This window comes from Alosa sapidissima, chromosome 13, assembly GCF_018492685.1.
Source record: "Alosa sapidissima isolate fAloSap1 chromosome 13, fAloSap1.pri, whole genome shotgun sequence".
Classification (NCBI taxonomy): Eukaryota; Metazoa; Chordata; class Actinopteri; order Clupeiformes; family Clupeidae; genus Alosa; species Alosa sapidissima.
In genome coordinates, this window is record NC_055969.1 from 29,251,425 (window position 1) to 29,274,299 (window position 22,875).

Here is a 22,875-nt window from a genome sequence, read left to right on the forward strand (position 1 = left end):
CTAGGGCCAATCACCTGCTACCTCAGTTGCTCAACTCACCAGAAAAACCCACTGTGCTCCACACACACACACACACACACACACAGACACCTACAAGCCTGCGGGATCATGCGTGCATGCCGGTGTGTGTTGCGGCTCGGTAGGGAGATGGCAAGGGGAGGGGGCGCTGGCGGCGGCGGGGTTTTTGAGGTGACTGAGGGCTCTCGCGTTTTCCGGCCTAATGGAGTGTGAAAGCTGAATTATCTCCCATGCGTTCTTTTTCGGGGACTCATTTTCAAGCGCTAAACGCTCTGGGTGCAGTCACATGGCACCATTTCTCATCTCCGTCGCGAGAGAGGGAGAGAGAGAGAGAAACAGAGTGAGAAAAACAGAGAGAGGGAGAGAGAGAGAAACAGAGAGGGGGGGGGGCGACGGAGGGAGGGGAAAGGAATGAGATTGGTAAGCAACGGAGGTAGGGGTAGAGAGACAGGAAATTACCCTGAGAGAGGAGGAGGTGAGAAAACGAGAAGGACAGGAAAAAGGAGATGGAGACCGACATAAACTAAAAGAGCTGTCAGCCCGAGTGGACGCCCTACGCGTTCGCCACTAATTGCATAGCACAGAGTTCACAGCCACAGTCTCAATGAAAGCTGCTAGCTAATATCAATGAGGCTGCCTACAGATGAAGTCAAGCCTGCGTTAACTGTGTGCTTGGTATCATGGAGGATCATTAACGAAAGAGTTCTCTCTCCACATCCTCGTTTTCTCCTCGTTTTCTCTCCCCTGCAGACAGTCGTTTCAGCTAATTCGCCCATTTTGATCGCTCTCCACCTTTGAAGAGTGGAGTGGACTACAGTCCCATCCATCTGCATGGTAATGAGGGTCGAGAGACAGACCGTGTGTCACGCAGGAAGCGCCCTTTGGCTTTTGCTCACGCTAGACACCCAGCACGTCTGCCTTTGATCCGACACATGCTAACAGCTAGTGAAGAAGACGGAAGTAGGGGGCCTCCGTCGCGTTTACTGACGCTGATTAGACGCTAAAGCAGCAGTTTGGCTAAAATCAACTGTGAACGCTGAAATAAACCCAAGTGTTGATGGGATTAATCAAGATAAATTCAAACACAAGATTATTTATTTATTTGTTAACTTATTTTTGCAGTTGCAGTGCTGAATTTGGACTGTGGGATCATAAATGATCAAATCCATTCGAGGTAAAAACACAAAAAACCACAGCGATGTCCCTGGTTAACAGGTAACTGTGACCGAGACACTGGCTTCTACCTGGATGCACTAGAACATATATGGCCAAGATATGCGCCGTCATGCTGTATAGGCCTATCCTACCTCTGTCTATTTTTCAGTCTGTCTGTCTGTCTGTCTTTCTGTCTGTCTGTCTGTCTGTCTGTCTGTCTGTCTACATCTTTCTGTCTGTCTGTCTGTCTGTCTGTCTACATCTTTCTGTCTGTCTGTCTTTCCATCCACTTCTGTCCCATCTTCTCTTCCAAACCCAGGTGTGTCGACTCTGACTGGACAGGTTTCTAGAATAGTCCGTTCTGCTCCTGCCTCTCTACACCTCCTCTTGTCCCTCTCTCTCTCTCTCTCTCCACCCCTCCCCCTGTCTCACTCTGTCCCTCTCTATTTTCTGCTGGTGGAGAAAATGGAGAGAACATCAGATGGGGAGTGTGAGGAAACCACTTAGACAGGTAATTGCAAACAAACGCCGGGTGTATCTGACTTGAGTTACAGATAAGGCACAGCACATAGACACACATTTATGTGCGCAAACACACACACACACACACATACACACACACACACACACACACACACACGTGCGCTTCACATAAATACCGGGAGAATCTGACTGAGAAACAGAGCAGACACATCACTGCACAGGCAGCCTGAGCAGCTGCGACAGCATGCATGCACACACACACACCCCCGCACACACACACACACACACACACACACACACACACACACACACACACACCCCCTTGCCTCCCCTCCACTGGGCCCCTAATGGAACGCATAGATAAGCTGACGGATTCTATTTGGAGGAAACAGCTAGAATTTGGTATGTGATTTTCATTCTGTGTGTGTGTGCGCGCGCAGTGGGGACTCTCTGACTGTGACAACAATAAGCTGAAGCCTCGCTAATGCCTCTCCTCCCACTGAGTGGACGGCAGGAATTCTTCTAGCCTCAAAAACACCACTGACCACCCCAAACAAGCGCCTCGGACTCTCTCTTCCCAAAACCCAAACCCTCCCTGTCAAACTACAAACCCCACCAAGCCTCAGAAATATTTTCTCTGTGATGTGTACACAGACTTTTGCTCACACCACAACACACTTTGATGTCACCACAAAGTCTCTGTGTGGCTAAAGCAAATAAATGCAACCATGAAATAATTTTTCTGGAGAGCGGTGGAATGAAGCTGACAGCAATGCACCCTGGGACTGGGCTTGCCTGTATAGGAGGACTTTCACATTTAGTAATATTATTTCGTAACCCAGTATGACTGGACAGAACTGGCTTGAACTGACTAACACGCATGACCCTGTATAACTCAAAGTGATTATCGCCAGCCCTTGATTAGGTGGTTACCATCACTGCATGGAACATGCCCATTCACCACGGCAACAGTGGATAACACACAGAGGCCACAGATGACAAAATAACATTCTCTCGCAGTTAGAATGGAGGAATAGTCAGAGTTAAACAAAAGAGATGGCATGAAGTCAATAACAACAAAAAGACAATAGCATGTTGTGGTACTTTGGTATTCCAATTACGTGGTAATGGGACTCTAACTGATGCCCTGGGGCTTTTTATACAATTGGCCAATCGGGTGATGAACATGGGCACGGAAATCTGGCTTTCTCTTTACAATTGCACAATTCTACTAGATTTCTTTTTTTAGAAAACATTGTTACCAGAGCTAAATGTTTCAAGAGCGCCGTAACACGATAGTGACAATGTCTTCTGTTGTCTTCACAAGAAAAGCACAAATCTGGCAGCCCTCTGCTCTTAATATCAAGAGATAAAAGAAAGAATCCATTTTTATGGCCGCTACAGTCGACCCATGTGAGCAGGGGAATTTAAAGGACTCATGGGCATGTTTAAAGGGCAGTAAATACATCCGGACACACAGCACACCGTCTCTTCATCTCCTCATCTCTCCCTCCCTCTCTCTGTCTCTCTCTCCCTCTCTCTCCATCTCTCTCTCTCTCTGTCTCTCTCTCCCTCTCTCTCCATCTCTCTCTCTCTCTCTCTCTCTCCATCTCTCTTTCTCTCTCTCTCCATCTCTCTCTCCCCGTCTCTGGCTGTTGAGTTGTCTTTAGACGGTGGACAGTAAATCCTACAGAGCCAGCTCTGCTCTGCTCTTCTCTGTTTCCACTCCAGTGGTTTGTCTTTCCCTTCAGGAGAGCAGTAAATCACTGCTGCCAACCTGCAGTGCGCGCACCACGGACAAGCAGTCATCCTACGGGCTTGACGCCGCCTCCTACAGATCACACACACACACACACACACACATATACAGAGACAAAGTGTACACACTTACACATCTCCCACACTAATGCATGAACACACACAAACACAAACAGATAAGACCTTGGACAGGTTGTGTGATTAACCAGTGCACGTCTGATTCATTTCTACCCTGCTAATGAAGTTCTGTTTTTATTGTATGCTTCTACACTTAATGCACTCATGCATGCATACATTTTCCATGAACACGCACGCACACACACACACACACACACACACACGTATTAGGAAACACACACTGGTCTTGGAGAGAATTCTTTATGGCACGAGCCATTCCCCGGCTGTACATCAGTGACATGCGGTGACTGAACATGTCCATGATGCCTCGGGACTGTCCCACTCGATCTGATGTACTTCACCTCTTCCCACCCTCCGCCCACCCCTTCCAATAAATCTTGACGCCAGGACTCTTAAACATCCCTCTGGGCAAATGAATCAGTTTCTCCAGCAGAAGGGCCCGCTACACCGCACCAGACAATGCAGGAGAGACAAAAGACACTTTGATATCTTGATGTACGATTTTTCTTTTCTTTTTTTTTATTTCCTTTCTCTCGAAGGACGATTCCCCTGTTGGCTTCATTGTCTCCTTCAGGCGCTGGAGCAAATAAACTGCTCCAGAGAACGGTGGGTGTCAGGAGTTAAGGATGGAGGGAGAATGAGGGAGAGAGGGAGGGAGGGAGGGATGGAGGGAGGGATGGGGAGGATAAAGGGGGCAATGTGGTGGATTTCCCAGTACATTGCTTTAAACAAAGCTCTGGGCTCAAGCAATGAGAGCATGTCAGCACTTTTTTTCTCCCATTCTCTCTCACACGCTCTCATAATCTCTCTATCTTTCTCTCTCTCTCTCTCTCTGATCTATTGTTGCCACCCTAATAACAAGTTTCTATCTCTGTTTGGAGTTTGTCTCCAACTCCCCCAAACCCTTGACATAGTCTCTCTCACACACACACACACACATACACACACACACACAAACCCCTACGGGGTCCACTGCTCCTGCGCTGTATGAAAAACAGATGGAGCGCTCTCTGTGTTGGAGGGTAGTGGAGGAGGCGAGGGAAGGAGGGGGTGGGGGGTGAGGGGGGGGGGGGTCACGCCTCAGAGGATTCAGTGCTCACGTTTGTTAGCTTGGGACTGCAGGGCACACTCGCCTCAGTCGGCAGTCTGAGTGGGGCAGCGTGGGATCGCGGAGGACCTTGCACTGAGCAGAGAGCAGACCTTGGAGAAGCCTTGAGGTGAAAAACTTTAATTGAGGTAACTGGTTTCAGATGGCGGTCCAGGCCAGTTTGACAGAGCGCTCAGTGGATTGAGGGCTGCAGCCAATTTACACAAAGGGTTTTCGTAAGCTGAACATGGTAATGATGAGGGAAGGGTTTTCCCCCAGAAAATTTGGGGTAGCTGGTATAACCAACTGGACCACACACTGGCCAAGCAGTACATCCACACAGCCTGCATGAACTACAAGGCACATATACTATTCCTTACTATACTGTACTATATTACACACCACAACATAAAAACTATTCATAATCAGTGAATATGGCAAAGAAGTCATATTTCGTCTGAGCTGACTGAAATGCTACACTCCAGAATATCACCTACATTTCCATGACACAGGACACCAGGTCCGTCCCCCGACGCTTCAAAAGCAGTCCGTGTCTAAACGAGTCTGTATTTCAGCAATAACATTTGATCAGGCCCAGAGGTGTGTGTTACTACACTACCACTTGATCACACATAGTGCAAATGACAGCACGAGATGGTGAATGACTCAGACCCACGTGGCGTGAGTGGTGGACGAGACGGTAGTGAATGAAACAGCGTTTTCTACGATGCGCGTAAAAGCGTGGCTCCGCCTTCCGGCACTTGGTGAGGTCCAGTCACGGAGGGATCTCTCACCAGAGCAGAGCTGGTCTCCCTGATCCATGACCGTCCCACAGCACCACCACGCAGTCCGACTTCCTGTCCCCCTGCCCCCAGCCACACACACACACACACACCGACTGCCCCGGGCCATCGGAGTGACCCCCACACTAACTGCTTTCACGTGTGAGGGAGTAACATGAGAGGGTGTGTTCAGAAGGGGCGTTTATGACACACTTTAAGAAACACAGACAGGTCTCTCTCTCTCTGTGTGTGTGTGTCGCTCACACAAGAACCAGGACCACCGTGCCCCAGCCCCCACCTCACTCACACAAAACTACCCCCCGACAAAATGTATCAGCCACAAACCGAGACAGAACACTTAGCACTTAGCTGCAGTCCAAAAACAGACATGTACAGAGAGTAAGAGAGAGAGAGAGAGAGAGAGAGGGAGAGAGAGAGAGAGAGAGAGAGAGAGAGAGAGAGGGAGAGAGAGAGAGGGAGAGGGAGAGAGAGAGGGAGAGAGAGAGAGGGAGAGAGAGAGAGAGAGAGAGAGAGAGAGAGAGAGAGAGAGGGAAAGAAAGAGACTTATATTCTCTACAGCCTGAGGCTCCTTACCCAAACAACTTCCCCCACCTTGTTTTAATGGGACACAGCCGGGTGCAGTGTGAGAAGAGCAAGGGGTGTGTGTGTGTGTGTGTGTGTGTGTGTGTGTGTGTGTGTGTGTGTGTGTAGCTACACAAGCTCCGATGACTCAGATATTCTGAGGGACCGAGCTGCCAGGGGATTCAGTGAGCTGTAAGCTTGCTCTTTTTCTCTTTCTTTCTCCCTCATCCCTCGCTCTCTCTCTCTCTCACTTGAACATCGCCCTCGCACACTTCCATTCTCTCTCTCGCCCTCACACTTTCCCTCCTCTCCCCTATCTTTCTCTCTCTCTCGCTCCTTCTCTCTCAGAAGACTGCAAGGAACCCGCTGGTAAAGTGTGTGTGTGTCTGTGTGTGTGTGTGTGTGTGTGTGCGTGTGCGTGTGTGTGTCAGACCCTCGTTAAACTCCCTCCCGTCCTTCCATCTTACCTCGTTCACCTCCACCGAGGGCTCGCTGCCCGTCTTCATGGTCGCTCCGGAGTTCATGCTGCTCCGAGACCAAACACAAACTCTTCCCCAAACCAGCCAAATAATCCAGACTCTCAACCTCAACGGCCCAGCAGAGAGGAGGGAGGTGGGGAGGCAGAGGAGAGCAAGAGGAGTGCAGAGGAAGAATGTCTTGGCTCCACTTCGGCTCGTAAAATAAATTGGTCAAATTAATGTCCTTCTTTTCCTGTCCTCCGGCCTCAGCTGCCTTTAGCCTCTGGCATCCAGACGACCGGCCGGAGCCTGGTCATGCTCGCTCGCCACTCCGACACCCCTTCAGTTCCAGGACAGTGACTGTGTGTGTGTGTGTGTGTGTGTGTGTGTGAGTGTGTGAGTGTGTAAGATTCCAGAAAGCTTCAGAGGTGTGTGTGGAATGTCCACATTGCCTCCTCCTCACAAGTTGAAGTATGACTGTGTGTGCTCGCAACAGTCTTAGCTGTCAATAGTGTTTACATTTGAGCATGTGTCTCTGTGTGTGTGTGTGTGTGTGTGTGTGTGTGTGTGTGTGTGTGTGTGCTGCTCCTAATCACCCGCTCCTTCAGACGTGCGGGTGTAATCCAGCGCTCCGGCCCTTCAGAGGCATGGGGGCTGCTGCCGCTGCTGCTCCTATCCCAGGGTAGAGTGCTGACGGTCGGGTTAGTCTCTCCCCACGCCTCCCTCTGCTGCTCCTGCTGGTGCTGCTGGTGTCAGAGCTCCGGGCTGGCTCCAGACTCTCAGCGCAAGCTGCCGCTCTCATCACCGTCCACGTCCACACACACACGCGCGCGCGAGCGAGCACAGAGAGCCAGTAAAGTGTGTGTGTGTTAGTGTGTGTGTGTGTGTGTTAGTGTGTGTGTGTGTGAGTGTGCCAGCGCAGGGACCTCCCTCGTCCTTCTTGCTGCTGCCGCTGCTGCAGGAAGGCTAGAGCCGTGGCATGCGCGCAGATGTGTATGTGTGTGTTTGTGAGAGAGAGAGAGAGAGAGAGAAGAGGAGGAGGAGGAGGAGGAGGAGGAAGCCAATGTGAGCGTGTCTGTGTGTGTGTGAGTGTGTGAGTATAAGTGGAGACGGTGAGAGAGAGAGAGAGAGAGAGAGAGAAAGAGAGAGAGAGAGAAAGAAAGAGAGGAGGGGAATTCATTCACTGGCTCCTCCGCCGCCTGACAGCCTGTCAGATTCCTGCCTGCCGGAGAGAGGGGCTATCTCTGCCCCCTCCCTCCCTGCCTGCCCCTCCACCACCACCTCCCCAGCTGCACTCTGGTCTTTAACGTGACTCCCTCCACTCAGAGTCTCTCTCTCTCCCTCTCTTTTCTCTCCAAGCGGGGCTCTCGTCCATTTCCAAACTCCTTCACCTCAAATCACTTTTTTTTTTTTTATATCTCTTTCTCACCGTCTGACTCTGGCTCTCCCTCTCAGCTTCTTCTCTCTATTGCTCTCTTGAACTCCCTCTTTCCTGGACTCCCTCTTTCGCTAGAGCAATTCATCTGTCTCTCTCTCTCTCTCTCTCTCTCTCTCTCTCTCTCTCTCTCTCTTTTTGTCCTAAGTTAAGTGTGTTTGTCACATGTCCATAAAGCAACTGTTTCATTAACTCTCTCTCTCCCTCTGTTCTCTTCTTAAAGGGAGCACAGTCTTGCAGACACAACTTCAGAACGCGCTCCAGCTGTCATCCACACATTGTTTAACAAAATGCTTCCTGTCTTTTTGTCCACCCCCCTTCATGTCTTACCTAAAAATGGCACAGTTCCAGAAACTTCCATAGCTTCTGCAGACGGGGGGGGGGCTGCTAAGCAGATTAGGCTCACCCCCCTTAGGCACGGTGTGTCTTTAAGCAGACTTAATTAGAGGTGTAGGTGATGCTGTGATAGAGACGTTCATTAAGAGCTGCTACAGAACACCGTTAAATATGCAAGGGGGAAGGAGGGAGGGGAAAGGGGGAGATCACTCATCGCTCGTTGATCAAAATTTTGGTCGCCATGAATATTTCAGAGCGGCGGTTGACAGCTCAGCCCCTTTAATGCGTTCCTGCTGAGTTCAGGCGTAACCTCCGAGCACGAGCGCTAAGACAAAGCGCTTCCGACAAAGAGCCGGGATTAAGGATCTTGAAAGGGTTGAAAAAAAGCGTTGGGATAAGTATTTGCCTCCCTCAGGGCTGTGTGCTTTTCCAAACGCCACCCAAAAGCACACAGCTCCCTCTGTTGACGTTTCTAGAAATTTCATTGACAAGGGGGGGTTACTGCAAGGGGCTACTCTCAGTTAGGGTTTATTTAGTGGTCATTTATTTTCTGCGACACAAATAATAATGAACAATGTCTTAAATATATATTATGCCTTTAAAGTCACATTCAATGAGCCTCACTATTGAATTGCTTCATTTGAAAACAAAGCCAGACTTGCAGTGGTAGACACACAGGATGCCTTTCACTTGAGCATGAAGCGGGTGTGTTCACACTCCTCGTGCAGCAGTAAAAAATGTGTGTGCGCATCTCTTTTGGCACGGCAGCGCTTAATGAAGCCTTTCCTTTCCATTGCACTGGGGGGAGTTGTGCTGCGTCGAAAAAAAATGTGCGAGCACAGCCGCGTACCGCTCCACTCCCATCAGGCCGCTACCGCGGCGTGTTGCATCAGGGACGCTGCGTCCAAATGGCCTTGAGGTACTGCGGACCAGATCCCCCCCCCACCCCCCCCGCCTCACACACCACACACTCCTTCATGATTCATGAGCTCCCCTTTGGTTGGGTTTACAGTTTGCTTCAGTGACACTCCTATGGTATGGCATGTAGGACTCCTCCTCTCTCTCCTCTCTCTCTCTCCATCTCTCCTTTTGTCTCTCTCTCTCACTCTTTTCTCATACCCTGAGTGAGCGTGCACACACACACAAACACACAGAGCTCCTTAAGACTGCCTGCCGCCCCTGCTGTAGCCAGGCTGGGAGAGCCACCGGCTCGAAATAATGACATAAAGCCTCCTTCAACCCAGAGCCAGCAGGCCACATCAGCTCAACCAAGCGTTGGCTGAGAACAGCTTGCGGCTCTCTAACCAGGACAAATGAGCAATCCAGCAAACCCACCCTATACCTCTGGCCGTGCCCACAGAGGAGCAGAGCGCAATGCCCGGCCACTGACAAGCCACGTTTGGTGAAGCAATACTGCCCAACTGCCCAACTGCCCAAAGGCCCAAGAGTCTCTGTGCTCAAACAGAGCCACGTTTGGTGAAGCAATACTGCCCAACTGCCCAACTGCCCAAAGGCCCAAGAGTCTCTGTGCTCAAACAGAGCCACGTTTGGTGAAGCAATACTGCCCAACTGCCCAAAGGCCCAAGAGTCTCTGTGCTCAAACAGAGCCACGTTTGGTGAAGCAATACTGCCCAACTGCCCAAAGGCCCAAGAGTCTCTGTGCTCAAACAGAGCCACGTTTGGTGAAGTAATACTGCCCAACTGCCCAAAGGCCCAAGAGTCTCTGTGCTCAAACACAATCCCAAAAGACCTTACTTTCTCTAATCTCACTTCGTTCAGTTTATTCTTAACATTTGTGCAAATAAATGTCCCACAAATATTTCAGATGAGCAAACAGCAATTAGTATTCAGTAATGAAATCTAATTGCTGTGTGTCCCATTTCTGTTCTATAACCCACTCTCTGGTGCGTATTCTCAGATTAATTGGTGCAGATAGATCGACTGCAAAGCCCTTTGCAGTAAACCAGTGGAACAGCTGTCTCTTGGCAGGATAATAATGTTGTACGGCGGAACACAGTAGCGCTGGTGACCGACACGCGTCCATAAAAATCCCCCATCCTTTTTACAATCGCCCTTAGTGCGCGGTGGGGCGCGCCTCGCTTTGCTTACCTCATCAACAGCTCTCCTCTGGGCTGTGAGAGCAGCGCACTCCCACTTGCCCAGTGGGCTGGAACCGCCCCACAGCCCCACGGGCCCACAGTCCCACAGCCCCACAGTCCTACAGCCCCACGGGCCCACAGTCCCACAGCCCCACGGGCCCACAGTCCCACAGCCCCACGGGCCCACAGTCCTACAGTCCCACAGCCCCACAGTCCCACAGCCCCACGGGCCCACAGTCCCACAGCCCCACGGGCCCACAGTCCTACAGTCCCACAGCCCCACAGTCCTACAGCCCCTCCTCTGGGCTCCTGCTACTTGTGAGAGAGGACAGAGGTCCTCTGTTGGTATGGACATCTACCTCTTCCTTTAATTAGCAGATGAATTCTATTGTTTCACATGCCGAGAGTACACTACCACACATACACATACAGACACTCAAACACACACACACACACACACACACACACACACACACACACACACACACACACACACACAGGGTCTGATAATACACTCTGTGATATTGTCCTCCATAGCATACGTGGAATTGAGTGCCTCACCCTGGTGAACCTAATGTGAGATACCTGCCGACAACACACCAGCACAACCCTTCCTCCATTGGCTATGTGTCTCCTATGTCACTCCACTCACTCTCCGCTAACGCGGTGTAGTCAAGCTCCTTCGCTTACTCGGGCCATTGGTCAATTATGTGCAGGCCTGGCACTAACCGGCTCGGCATAACACACTCGGCCATTCCTTTGAATCCCAGGTGAGCCCTGAGTGGTATGAGCAGGGTTGGGGGTCAGGAGACGGTGCACGGGTGCCCCTCTCCAGGGTGCTCTCTCCTGCTGGCCCAGTGGAGCTGGCCTAGCTCAATCCTGCTGGAGAGAAACCCGAGAAACTGTCTCTGCAGCGGGAGATGGCTCCCCCCCCCCCCCCCAAATGCCCTGGCGCACCAAGAGACGCTGCAGCATTGATATGTGCATATTATTAGAACTTTAGTATTTTTACACAGAGCACGGGCACCGCCTCGTTCAAGCTCCCACTGAGATCTGAGGGATAGTGTTAGTGGCGCTAACTTTTTTTAACACGCGTACACACGCACGCACGCACGCACGCACGCACGCAAACACACACACGACTTGCCGAGGCTTACTGCATTAGCACTATATAATGAATATGAAATGAATTTGCAGCGAGCAGAAAGCACAGAGTTATTATTTAATACCTAGGTGATTCAATTTTGAGCAATGGAACCAATTCAGTGAATATCACGAGAAGTAATGAACAACAATAAGCAGTCCCGGCGTATTATGCTTTCCCTTTGAGGTGAGGATGCCATGCTCACTCTGCCTTCAGACTGAATCCCAAATTCTGGGAAAAAAGTTTCAGCCTACCAACTCCCCCAAACACACACTCCTCTGAAGCCAATTGAGGTGAGCTGGTACTCTGCTTCCAGCTGCTCAGGAGACAGGCTGGCCGGGCTATCTTATCCAGCACACACCACATTGCAGGGCATCCACATGCTAATAGGAGAGAGAAGGCTTTAGGAGACATGGAGAGAGAGAAAGGGGGGGGGGGGGAAGCATTAGCCTAAATGCAGCTTCGAGTCACAAAAGACTGACATCCCGGTGCCTGAGGAGGACTGCATTAGCCTCATCCACATCCACAGCTGTGTGTGTGTGTGTGTGTGTGTGTGTGTGTGTGTGTGTGTGTGTGTGTGTGCGTGCGTGCGTGCGTGCGTGCGTGTGTCCATGTCCACTCCCTAGGGCAGAAAAGGAAACAAGAGGCGCTGAATGCACATTCCTGTTCCGGATGATTCCCCTGGTGACTGTGTCTCCTCCACCTCCTTCTCCTCCGTATGGGTGTGTGTCTCCTCCACATGTGTGTGTGTGTGTGTGTGTGTGTGTGTGTGTGTAGTGTGTCTGTGTCTAAATGACTGCATGTGGTAAGCTCATTCAGCTGTGTCTCTCATTTCCACCTCTACATCCCTTAACCCTCCTCCATCTTCTTCTTCTTCTTCTTTTCTCTCTCTCTCACTCTATCCCTCTCTCTCTCTCTCTCACACTCTATCCCTCTCTCTCTCTCTCTCACTCTATCCCTCTCTCTCACTCTATCCCTCTCTCTCTCTCTCTCACTCTATCCCTCTCTCTCTCTCTCTCACTCTATCCCTCTCTCTCTCTCTCTCTCTCTCACTCTATCCCTCTCTCTCTCTCTCTATCCCTCTCTTTCCATCTCCCAGCACTGTCTCTCACAACTTCTGTTAATCACATTAAGCGATGTGCGTTAATTAACGTCCGACTGTTTCTCCCCGTCTGATTGGACAGACGACAGAAACAAGGGAGGAAAAAAGAACACTAATCAACATCTGGGTTTTTCCACTTCCCTCTGCGATTACGAGAGGAAGCCATGTTAACTCTGTGACACGGACGCTAAGGTTTCCACAGATGGGAGAGCCCTTTCCCCACGTTTTCAATGTACCTCTTGTCCTTTACAAGTGGGCTGTAAATGTGTCCAGTTGGTAGTAAATGTACAACGGTGGCTCGTGTGAGAGAACAGACCGCTAGTGTTCTGCGCAGTTCTTCCTCTGTAGTGAGGTCTGTGGTGTTTCGGAGTCACCTCTGACCTCGGTAAAATGGCCTGAACCTCACAACATTACTCATATTTATTATTTGACCGCAGAACATAAACTTAGTCTATTAAAGCTGAGGGGTCCCCATGCGGGTTTTTTTGTGTGTGTGTGTGTGTGTGTGTGTGTGTGAGTGTGTGTGTGTTCTGTCTGAGAGACAGACACCCCGTCATTTGGAGGGGAAGGTGGGACTTCCAATGGTGGGGTTTAAGGGGAAATCCAGGCTCAGAGGCACACACAGGAGAGGGCCAAAGCCTCTGCTTCAACCTTAATCAAAGGAGCTTTCAGAGTTCAGACTATTCAGATGAGGTTTTCAGGGTCATTAAGAGTTTTTTCTTCTTTTAACACCTCAATTCCTGATAGACACCAAGGAAATTCGAAAACCAAGCAATTTGCCATCCCTGTTATGTTTGCACTCGTTCTATTGTACGCCGTTTTAAAACACGCGAAACCCTTGCTGAAATACTGTCATCCCGTTACGTTTGTACTGTCATTTACACAGTTTTTCTTAGTTGATCAACTTTCACCAACCACATATGCAATATTTTCACGTACACACACACAATTTAGTACTGTTTGTTTGGGATTTTAGTAAATCAGTCTCTCTGTGTGCAAAGTCCTTTCCTGTGTGCAAAGTCCTGTCTGTACACAAATACTGCACAATGATGAGAGAAATGTGTGCAAGATCCAGTGAGAAGTGAGAGGTGTTGGATTCTGTGGTGGTGGTGGTGGTTATAGGAGTAACAAGGGAAGGCGCCCAAGTGAGAGGGAGAGGATGGCTGAGACGCTAAAGAGTGGCAGTCATGTGCAGCCCAGTGGCTGGAACCTTTTAGGATAATGAGGCCACTAATGAGATCAGGGTAAAGGATGGGTGACTGACAGCCATGAATCATCGTGTACGGAGGTTTTCAGTGGTGGGGTTGGTGCGGGCTGTAGGGGAGGGAGGGGTATAGGAGGTGAATCAGCGGCGCCCTGACACGATTGGTTGTGTCTTGCTATGCTCAGCACATCGGTTCATGGGTTTTTACAACACACTTAAGGTCAGCCCACCCCAACCCCACCCACACCAACACACACACACACAAAAAAAAACACAAAAACACAATATGTAAAAGCCCTGAGTCTTAAAAAAGGATTGGACCTAGACAAAGCACTACAAGCCAAGCATCTCTCTGATCCCCCACCCCAAAGACTGAAGGATCCCAGTGGAGGATGAGAGAAAGAGAGAGTGTGTGTGTGTGTGTGTGTGTGTGTGTGTGTGTGTGTGTGTGTGTGTGTGTGTGTATGTGTGTGTGCGCGTGTGTGTGTCTGTGTGTGAGAGAGAGAGAGAGAGAGAGAGAAAGAGAGAAACAACACAATGCCTTAATGAGATTTGTGTGTCAGCATTTGGCTCTCACAACACACCAGAGAGTCACTAGTTACCCAAGACAGCAGCCACTGTGAGAGGCAGCAAAACAACACAGAGACAAAGACAAACTCTGTGTGTGTGTGTGTGTGTGTGTGTGTGTGTGTGTGTGTGTGTGTGTGTACTGGAGCCTGGACCATTAGCCGCGCTATCACAGCCACTTACCCGGCCAGCCCTGTGAGGGATTGGGATGCTGCCTGATCTGTGGGTGTCAGACTGTTCAAGTCTGAGCCAGAGGCCTAATAAATAGCAGGCCCTTTGAAACAAACTGATATCGCTCGGGCCTCCGAGGCCAGATGTCGTGAATGGTTTAAGGGCTTCCTGCATTCCAGAGGAGTTTACAAACCACCCCATAAAAGTGCAGGCCAACAAATGCCATTTGAGTTATGTGTCAGCTCCTAACGAGAGCAATGTTGCCGTGCAGGACCGCCGCAGTGACAGCGGAGGATAATGTGCCTCGCTTTCCCAAAACGCCACAGGGTGATATGTGCATGCAGCAGTGGGGTACAGTAAAGGACACGCTAGACGACACACAGGTCATTCACAGCCCTCTGACTACTCTCACACCTTACTACCACCACTATGCTTACACCTTTGGCACGAAACTGCAGGCACACAGCCATGGCTGTCAGCTTCTATATATTAGCACATTGAGATTTGCACAGTTCTCTCCCACATCACAGGACTACAGTGCAGTCAGACAGGCTCCTGTGGCTCTGAACTCGGGCTAGAAAACTCATAACTCATAACTGAAGTCAGATTCCTGCAGCTCTCTGCTCTGTCACACCACTGCAGTCAAGTCAGACTCTTAGCTCTCAGTCTTAACCATGACAATCAAATTCCTGCAAGCCTCAGCTCTAACCCCCACCACCACCCACCCCACCCACCCACAGCAGTGTGCAGTCACACTCCAGCGACTGCCACGAGAGCCGCCACTGCTATGAGCTCTATCGCGCACAGACACACACACTTTCACACAGCCCTTGTTCTACTCTCAGCTCCGTCACACACCCGTCATCCTGTCACACTCTTCCGTCACTCCTCCACTTCAGTGCTCCAGGCCTCCTTGTGTCCTCCCTTCCTCCACCTCCTTCTCCTCCCTCTGTCTTTCTGGTTCTCTCTCTCCGTCTCTCTCTCTCTCTCACTCTTTCTCTCTCTCTCTCTCTCTGTCTCAGTGTGGTCATCTGTCCGTCTTGCTCCATAGGCAGCCCCAGGCCACGGGCTCACTGCCTGTCAAATGTAATCTACATGAGCCATCTGATAATGACACTGAGCCTCTGAATGATTTATGGGATCCATAGCAGGCCCGGTCGCACTCTTGAAAAGTGATAGGGAGACAAGGCTGCACGTTCAAAGTCGATAGATGGGATAAATAATAGATATGGGTGTTTGTGTCTGACCCTGATCAATGCCTGTCTGACAAAGGGGAGGCTGGGAATGGGAATGGGATTAAGCTGAAGTATTTAGTCACACAATATAAGAAGTGAGGCATTAAGAATGCGTGTTAGACATCCTTTTGTATTTGCTTTCCGTCTCCCTCTCTCTATGTGTGTGTGTGTGAAAAGGGCTGTTGTGAGTTGTTCATTACACAGAAAAACACAAGCGTATGTGTTGCCACTAAGTTCAATGAGACAGTCTGGTGTGCATCTCTTCACCTTGTGTCAAGATGCTGCCCTCTACTGGATTACACAACGCGCTACCAGTATTTCATGTAAAGAGATACCATCATAAAAACTTTTTTTTCCAGAATAACGGGATTGTAGAAAGACCCCCCACCTTCAAAACCTCAACTGTAAAAAACACTTTTCTTCACAGATGCTATCACAGCCACATCCTTAAACTGTCTGGCTTATTCATGAAAAGCTAGAACAAAAAAAGTAGATGTTTTACTTGATAACACTATAAAAGCCACCATTAGTTGTATTTACATGGCATGAAGGCATCCCATAAACACTACCCACAGGCATCTCGAACACAGGGCCTGACCTAAACGTGATTACTGATCAGTCACCGCATTCAGGCATCACGGAAATATAATTAGAATCGCCACAGAATAAATGCCACAATGTTGCCGTGACAACACAGCAGTGTGGTAGCTTTACATACATCCCCCATTGTGCAGACGGTATGCAGGCATGAATTCATCATGGCTGCCGAGCTGGGGAGATCAAACACCCACAGAGAGCCCATACCCCCCCACACTCACACGGCTGAGTAGTACAAACACGGAACAGGATGTACTCACTGTGTTGGCCAGCTCCTGGTAGTTCCCCCCGACGCGACTGCCACTGTTCGTCTGGGCCAAGAGCTTCTCCAGGGCCGGGTGCTGGTCCAGGACACTCCCTGGCTGTTCCAGAAGTTTCTGCAGGACGGCCGCCTGCTGCTGCAAGTGCTGGGACTGCGGCTGCGGCTGCTGCAAGTCCGGGCTTTGGAGATCCCGGGCCCCCGAGTCGTACTCCCAGCTTTCTCTGGCACCTGACAGAGCCCCTGATGGGGAAGATCCAGAAACAAACTGGTGACTACCTTGAGCCTGAGGCAATGACACTTGCAAGAGAACTCAGCAGTCGGTCACTGTTATTACAAAACCCTAGGCCTAGCCACTGGATGACAGTAGGATGGATGCAGCTAGACTTGCGCCAGATCAGTACTGGTTTTCCTCCAATGTCAGCTGCCACCTGATACCTCTGCATCATGACACTCAATTCTGCTAATTGTCTTCACCAAATTCTAGCCTTGATTCCAGACTTGTAGTCCATTGTGGATATGTATCATACCTAAATAGGTCATAAACATATTGCTCTATGGTAACACCAAATGTCCTCCTCTGATAAAAGTTTAGGAGCGTGTAGTAATCATGTATGTACAGTATAAGATTCCTGTTTTGAGGCCATACTGTACTTGACCGGATAAAACAGACATAACATTACAATTCCACCACCTGCTTCTTACACATTTCCTCTACGAAACTACTATAATGACCAACAGTTCCCTGTTTGCATTCCGTGGTTGAGTAACAGATTCTGACTACAGGCACAACATGTCTTCCACAAACCCTGCACATGCGTAGTGCCACAGATATTGCTAACATGACTTGACTACAAAAACAGCTTTCAGTTTTTCGGTTAACTTTCTGTTAAAGTGTTCACAAACATCAGAAACAAGAAAGAGGAAGTAGACAACTTTTCTGAAAAAGGAGCCATTTTTGGAACAAAGTCACTGAAACACAAAAGACCTCATCTATAAATGGGTTCAATCATGACTAATATAGTGTGTGTGAGAAAGAGAGATTCGGGGTGATGACATCTGTATGTGTATGTGTGTGTGTTTTGGTTACAGCAAGATATGTGGGTAAACACACTAACATTGGGTATGTTATTAATGGTAAAAGAGGCACTGCTCGTCATATAGAATAGAACAGAATAGAATAGAATAGAATAGAATAGGTCTTTATTGTCATTGTCACAGGTACAACGAAATCGAAAGTGCTTTCATTTCCTTTATGAAACTACTATAATTATCATTATAATGGCTACGCCCTTCTCTGGCCTACAACGCCCTGCTTACCTAAGCTGTTCTCGCTGCTGGTGGGCCAGGAGGTGATGTGCTCGTGGCCGAGCTTGCGGGTGCCCGAGTCTCCGGAGTGGATCGAGAGTTGGCCCTCCTCCTTGCGGATCTCGCTCAGCAGTTGCATGCGGCAGCGGGTGAAGTCCTCGAATGAGATCTTTCCCTGCTCATCCCCACCCAACTGGCACATGATCTCCGCCACCGAATCCTCCATGTTCAGCTGCCGGCACACCATCAGAAGATCGTTCCTTGGGAGAGAAGAGTGACACAGAGAGAGAGAGAGAGAGAGAGAGAGAGAGAGAGGAAGCCAAAGAAAGGGAGGAAAGAGGAGATGGGGCAGAAGTAGGAGGAGAGGGTCATAATAGACAGGAGATGAAGGAAGAAGATAGAGAGGATGGGGAGAGGAGAGAATGTTCAGAAAAGGAAGGGATAGAGAGAAGGATGGGGAGAGGAGAGAATGTTCAGAAAATGAAGGGATAGAGAGGGTGGTGAAGGAAGAAGGAAGAGGAAAGAAGATAACAAAGGAGGAACAGAGTTGTGAGAAAGAGATGAAAAGGTGATGAGTTGGGTCAACAAATTGTACCAAATCAGCCACTGCCCATATGCTATTAATATGTTATTAACAACAGAATAACACACGCTTTTGTTGATGGGGTCAGTTGGAGAAGAAATTATCTGTACCCCTTCTCTATCCAGAATGCTTGCAGTTGTGACTATTAGAAACCTCACCACTGACACTAAAAATAGCTTTAAGAAGGGTGTCATTTTCCTTGCCTAAAACAAGTATATTTCCAGAGAGAAGAGCACATTAAGCCTCATTGCAAGTTTATAAGTGTCATATAATTAAAGACCACAAAGGTTACTGAAGCGCCAGTATGCACTAAGGAAAACTTCATAACTGTCCTCACAGCAAAGCTCTACACTGAAGAGAAATATTGTGTGTATGGATGCTGAGATCCTTTTGGAGGCTGCGCACTCTCGCTATGCTAGGCCTTGCCACAAACACACCTTTGATGTTTCCCTGGCCCTAGCAACATCTCGAGACACTGACAGACAGATCAAAGGGCTACCTCTCTTTAGATCGCAATGAGAGTGAATGAAGACATCCGTAGGTAGGGGACTGGATCGCAGCCTCTGGCACTTTTGTGAAGACTTTCGTCAGCCGAATTTGTGTTTTAAATTACATTAACATTTAATATAGCGGAATAGCAGTCTCAAATACAGCAGAGAATATCGACTTCAATGTGTGTGTCAGAAAGTCTCATGGTGGCCGTGGCATATGTGCACTGGTTAGCTGTCTTAAAATAGCTCTACAAGCAATTACACTGCTAATGGATCACATCGGGACAAGGGTATGCATCAACTTCTTTGCGTGCCATGTTGCTTTTAGAAGGCTTCAGTGGAGGTTGCAGTTGCCTCAGTCTATTAGCCTACAATTCATGTATTGTCTACAAGGTGGGCTGAATTAACGTTAAGCTTTACCACATAACCCGAGCTGGGCTGAATGATTATAGACTGTGTACTTCAACACTTTCTAGTTTTAAATAATAATGATTCCCCCACTGTTCCGTTGAAATGTGTGGGCATCGCATCTGTTGCTTAACGCTCACTGAAGCGGCATGTAGTCAACCAGCATTTCGATTGTTGTTGGCTTTTAGTTATTTCTAACTTTAAATGACAAAAGCTTTAGGGAAAAAAGCAACGTTGACACAGCTGAGTGCATTTTCTCCGAGAAAACCACTAAATGAATCACAGCATTCCATGATTGGCTTTGTATCCACAGTTACATTGCTTCATTTTACCTGCTAATGTAGCCATCTCCGTCGCCGTCGCAAGTCTGGAACAACCGTTTAATCCGCTCTTCCTCACCGGTGCTAGATGTGTCACTGCTGCCGCTGCTTACACTCACCTCCACCGCAGCCGCCGCCATGATCTAACCCGAAAAAATGCTAACCCCTCTCTCTCGCTCAGCCTCTCTGAACTCCGCTTTTACGAAGTGAATATTCGACCAGTAAAAAAAACGAATCGCTCTAACATAGCAATACGGTCACTTAATAAACAGACGGCATATGTTTCACCATTTCGACGACAAAGTGCGATACAACTTCTGAAGTAAAGGAGAGTGAAGACGAGAACGGCGATACATAACTTTGAAAACTGTTGATGGAATGATGTCGAAGTGGGCTGGTCTCAAGGCTGCACAGCAGAAGACTGCGCGCGGTGGCGTACAGCGAGTTTCATTTGTTTGTTCTGAGGGACCGAGATTTTGGATTTTTCACACGTGTAGCCGTACTCCGAAAAGGGCAATGGCATATGCAAACATTTTCCTCGTCGAATCCAGTCTCAGTAAAGCCTGTTTGGATTAGAGATGTTCCGTCCTACAGTTAGGGCAGACATGTGAACGTTTTGCTCTGTAAAATATTGGTAGTTTGACTGTGACAGTTCATCTTGCTTTATCTTAAATCCACGCAAACTAGACCAATTAGGTGGCTATTACCATGGCATCCCATGGATGAAAGTGCTTAAGTTGGGGCAGCATCAGTGCAAACATGACAGCACACAATAGTCTCCAGAGGTCATAAGGTTATAACTGGACCTCCTCCTCACTATCATGTTAGTCATTCACTCAAATGGCAAGGTGGACACAGTGGAGGTGTGGACACAGTGGAGGTGTGAACACACCTGATTCTGCTGTAGTTCGTGCTCCAGGCTTATAATGAGCTCCCTTGAGGCATTGCATCATTTGCTCATACCACAGGGTAGCCTTGGTGATAAGCATTTGTCCAGGATAATCTCCAAAATGTAAAAATAAATTGCAATGCCTCTTGGCAATACATGTTATAATCCAATTCTGAAAATACATGAACAATATATTATGTTAGGATAATTGCATGGAAGGTCTACTTTTCAAAATAAGTTTCACCATGACACAAAATACTACTGTGACCTATATTTCAATTTAGATTAGGTAGTTTTAAAAAGCCACCTACCTAACTAATAATTCTGAGTGAATACCAACCTTCAGGAAATAATCCATATCTGATAAGCAGAATCTTATGGTAATATACTAACATATCTGTAGGCCAATTATTTGAATATTTCATCCCAAAATATGTACTTGTGCTGTATAATGACTGTATTGTATAATTTACTTACTGGCCTGTTGCCAATGTCTATTCCAAGTGTGTATTGAGAAATGCTTATTATAAGCATAACAATATTTAAATTAGCAAATTTCCAGCTTTACTAGTATCATGTTCAAATATCAAATAGATGCAACTTGCAATTCCTGGCTGTTGGAGGGCGCCAGAGTAACATTGTCAACAGTTAGGCCCAAGTTTTTTTAATAATCACATCCTATCCCCTTACCAGGGGCGCAGGAGGCACAGGGGACGTGGGGGATATGTCCCCCGCAGTGCTGAAGAGACAACCGCCGTCCCCCTCACTTTTGATAAGGAAAAAAAGCTTTATAGGTACGCTAAATAAATAATAATATTGTAGCGTCGGTGGATGTTCATGTCTAACGTTGAATGAGTGTCTCCCAGAATGCAGTGCGAGTGAATGCTAGAATGTGTAATGTCGGTTATAATAGTTGTAGTTACCTTTAGCATGTTGTGTATTTGTTAGCGTGTTAGTCTCTTTGGTTGTACCTCATGTGCTTATCCCCGTGTTGATGTGTGTGGTAAACCCTTATTGTGTGTTGCATGTGCAGCTGAGACTACCCCTGTGTTGCCCTGTCCTAGTTGTCTGATTGTGTCCAATAAATGGCCATCCTGGCCAAAGGTGACTCTTGTCTGAGGGTGAGATCGCTACAATATATAGGATTTGCGCTAACTATCCCCATTAACAGTATCACATCACTAACCACAGCCATCTACAGTACTGTAAGACGGCACAATCTCATATTCACTCTGTTGGATATCTGAAGCCAGTTTGTCTACTAACAATCATAAAATAATCCAGGCTACTTGCTTAGCATAAATCATTCATCATCATCTTTATTTGAGGCAGGCTGGTATTCGAGGCAGGCTTTTTTAAATATTTCTAACCTGCATTTAGACATGCGTTTTGTTTGGAGCGGCATACCGGTAGGCTATCAAAAGCATTTTCGGTTTGGTTTGGGATTTAATTTACTTTTGGAGTGTTTGATTATATTGCTAAATGTTGGGACTGATGGGCACTGAAATCTGGGAGATATTTGATGGTTCACTGTTAAGTTTCATGCAGTTGAGAAAAAGTGTCGGGATTTCCACTGCTGTTTATTACGAGACAAGGCAGCCCTTCATTAAATAGGGGTTGTGCTGTAATGGAAACCTTTTTGCGTAGCCAAGTAGCCTAAATTGAGTTGTTTAATTATGCATGATTTAGTATAAAATTCGTAGGCTGGAATGCCTTGAGTCGCAACAATTGTGTTTAAATGTAGGCTTCAGCCTCTTGCAATTAGCTCGAAAGGGACGGCAAGAGAATGAGCTTGAGAACGTGTGTTGGAGACCCATGGTAGAAAAACTATTACTGTAATCCAACCAACATAATACAATACAATACAACATATAATAAAATATTGAGAAGAGGTGTTATTTCATTGACTTAAATTGAAACAATGTCTTCTAGTGGACTGATGGCAATTGTTGGTAGCCTATGGTAGGCAATTGTTACCCCGTCTTGTATATGGGAACCTGCCTTTATTTGTCCTGCTATAAATAGAATCAATCCAGGGCATAATTTGAGGATTTATGGTAGCCTATAGTGCTCCACTCCTCCTGCTCAACATGACATATTGATAACAAACTCAACTAGACTACTTATCAACTCATTTTCACTAGCCTAACTATAAAATACTAGCCTAGAAATCTAGACGCACCCTAGCGGCAGCAAGGGCTAGTCTAGCAACTCTCTGTTGGCTTGTGAGCTCGAAAAATTAAACTTCTATCAGGCCAATCAAATC

At 48.0% G+C, this 22,875-nt stretch overlaps 1 protein-coding gene across 1 annotated transcript in view; it reads right to left on the reverse strand.

Annotated features, from left to right (window-relative positions):
• Positions 1-20,121, reverse strand: part of mcc (MCC regulator of WNT signaling pathway) — a 133,468-nt gene extending 113,347 nt beyond the window's left edge. The window contains exons 1-3 of the mRNA XM_042059983.1: positions 19,733-20,121; positions 17,931-18,178; positions 16,612-16,853 (exon numbers count right to left, since the gene is read on the reverse strand). Coding sequence (XP_041915917.1) covers positions 16,612-16,853; positions 17,931-18,178; positions 19,733-19,860 — 618 coding nt within the window. The 5' untranslated portion in view covers positions 19,861-20,121. The remainder of the gene's footprint in view (positions 1-16,611; positions 16,854-17,930; positions 18,179-19,732) is intronic.
• Positions 20,122-22,875: the final 2,754 nt, after the last annotated feature.